Genomic DNA, 2,907 nt, shown 5'->3' on the forward strand with positions numbered 1-2,907 from the left:
TCTGATCAGGAAGCAGAGATCTGAGCTGGGAAAAATCAACATTGAGCAGGTGACTAGGTTTCAAAAATCAATTTTTGCAGCTATATATGATCAATTAGCAAAAGAGTTGGTTTTTTTTTTTTTTCATAAAAAACTATTTTGAACCACTTTAGGAAAAAGATGCGCTGCCTAAAGTCTTCTGTTCGTGATTAACAATGGAAAATCACTGGTTTGCTTTTGCAGAGACAGCACTTAATGTCAGTAACTTCAGGCTGTTTTCCAATTTTACAGTAAATTTTTATACTAAAACCAATTTAGGAAGCTGTTTAGTCCATGGCCTTTTTCGGTGGAAAGATGGTGTGGGTAGACTAGAATAATGACGTCTTCTTTTCCACACCAAAGTATTAATAAGGTACTAATGGCTCCATTTTGATACTGTCGCTTTCAAAATAAAGGAGAGAGGTCAAGTTGCTTATGAAAACATCTTGGATTATGGTAAAGTTGGGTAGCTTTATAGCAGTTGAGATGGCAAATATTTCAGGTTTTGCTTTTAGTGTATCAATTCATCTCCCATTTTGGATCAGACCCAAGAGAGAAAGTATCTTGATTTTTCTTTGCTATTGAATTTGTCCTCTCGTAGTTGTTTGTTCTCACGTTGTAGAAATATAGATTTTATTTTTTCCCTTTCTTCATCTTTTCATCTGCTTCTTTGGTACTTGCAACCCGCTCCGTGATTTCCACTCTCTCCACTGGCATTCCCATGGGAGGCCTTCTGGGGTCCTTGGTGTCTGGGAATGACATTTGAGGCATATTTAAGTGCCTCACAATAATCCTGGGTTTGTGTGCGTTTTGACGCACATGGATTGGTGGTAGGTCTCTGAAAGGCACCAACACAAAAACAACGGGAACTCTGAAGTCTGGGGTCAGATTGGGTTGCGGTTGTTCACGTGTCACTTGAAAATACTGCCCAGGAAAGACCTTGTTGAAGGGGTAGCTCTCTAAAGCCACCTGAGCTTTTATGTTCCGATTCTCTTTTGTCTGGGGAAGAACATCAGTGAAATAAGGTTTCACTCCTGTTATCCTGTTGATTTCGTAAGCATTGTGCCTATCAGCCAGTGCTCTCCCGGTTAAAATGGGCTGGAAAACAGTGGGTCCTGAGACACCGCTCACAAAGCTGTTGAGGAGAGAATGCCAAATCCCATCACTTATTGGGCTCAAGGTGACCTGTGGCCATAAACTGGCCAGGCTCCGGAGAGCCTCCCGGTTCCACGCCGAGGCAGGAAATTCGGCCTCAGTATGATAGAGCTGAGCAAAGTAAATGCTGAGAGTAACGTCTGGATACATTATTAAGAAATTGTACATTTTGCTGATGCAGCAGTGGTTGGCTTCATTACAAGGAGAGTTGTTGGAATACAGAATGATATGCCTGATAGCATTGTTTTTGTGCCGGGCTGCCTCAAAATAACCCTTCATCTCGAATAGCATCGATTCTGGATGGGTATTGTTCTCAGTGCAACTGCTAGCATGGCCCTTTTGCACCAGGCTTCCAGAAGAAGTTTTTAGCTCATAAAACGTGAGGTGTTTTGTTTGAGGATACACTGGCCCATAAGGGAATGCAAAAATCTGATGAAATTCTGTATAGGGAACTCTTGCTTCTTCACCTGTCCGAATATGGTAAGGACAGTTCGAACAATCTAGAGAGAAGCTTAGCCAGTAATAAGGTTTTACTATTGTTCCACGATTTGCTAGGTATTCTTCATATAAGGGTTCCATTGCTAGATTTATGGTCTTCTAGCTGCAACCCTAAACAAGGAAAAGAAATTATACGTAAAACCAGTGCAGGAAAAACTAAAGAAAATGCATTGATTTATTGAGCCATAGTTTTCTTTAAAGAAGGTAGCACAATAGCTATAGCATCTTTGATTTTTTTTTTTTCAAAGATTTTATTTATTTATTTATTTGACAGAGAACACATGTGGGCAGGGGCAGGCAGAGCGAGAGAGAGGGAGGCAGTCTCCCTGCTGAGCAGGGAGCCGGATGTGGGGCTTGACCCCAGGACCCTGGGATCAGGATCACGACTTGAGCCGAAGGCAGAGGCTTTAACCCACTGAGCCACCCAGGCGCCCCAGCGTCTTTGATTTTAAAAGATAGTTATATATAGCCATAGATGAGGAAGCTCAAGATTCATCTTTGTTCATTGAGATTCTTGGGGTGTGGGGAGGAGATGAAAAAGAAAGGCATAATGCAGCTTTACCTGTTTCACAGATTGTGAGACAACACAGCAAATGGGTTAACAGTGCAAGTTCTGGAAACAAGACTGCCTTGTTTCAAATCTGGGCTCTGCCCCTTACCAGCTCAGTGACTTTCTGCAAGTTGTTTAAAGTCTGGGAGTCATAGCTTCCTTGTCTGTAAAGTGAGGGTAAGAATAGTATCTACCTCTCACTAAAAGGTTATCTTGAGGGGTGAATAATGGGATACATATACAATGCTTTATTATGTGCCTGACTCATGTTAAGAACTCACTAAAGATTAGCTCTCAGCAGTGATAGTACAAATCCCGGGATTATCTAAACAATTCTTGTTTTTGAAAGCCTAAACAAAAAAGCAGGGGTTTTGCAATTTTGTTTGTAATGTTCTTCCTTTGTCCCTTTCTTGAATGATATTATCTAATTATCTGCATAGGTTTTGAATGTGCTTGCATTTAAAATCAGCTGTTTCTTCAGATCAGTGGCAATAAATGAAGCTAATTATCCTTTTGGGGAAAGGATCATGGTTACTGGTGGAGACTTCTCTTGGGAATGCCATTTGAGTATTCTTTGGGTAGTGAACACTTTGCTATTTGAGGGTTTTATTTCCAGTGGGTGGGTCTTGTTAGAACATTTTGGAAACTTTACCATTCTGGAAAGCACATATGGTTCTTTAGGATAT

The 2,907-nt window shown here is 40.9% G+C and overlaps 1 protein-coding gene across 1 annotated transcript; it reads right to left on the reverse strand.

Moving 5' to 3' along the window:
• Nucleotides 1-651: 651 nt before the first annotated feature.
• On the reverse strand, nt 652-1,752 carry LOC111150632 (apolipoprotein B mRNA editing enzyme catalytic polypeptide like 4). The gene has a single exon (XM_022508120.1). The coding sequence runs from the start codon at nt 1,750-1,752 to the stop codon at nt 652-654; it is 1,101 nt and encodes a 366-aa protein (XP_022363828.1).
• Between the last annotated feature and the right edge of the window lie 1,155 nt (nt 1,753-2,907).

This window comes from Enhydra lutris, unplaced genomic scaffold, assembly GCF_002288905.1.
Source record: "Enhydra lutris kenyoni isolate GAN:26980312 unplaced genomic scaffold, ASM228890v2 scaffoldscaffold24, whole genome shotgun sequence".
NCBI lineage: Eukaryota > Metazoa > Chordata > Mammalia > Carnivora > Mustelidae > Enhydra > Enhydra lutris.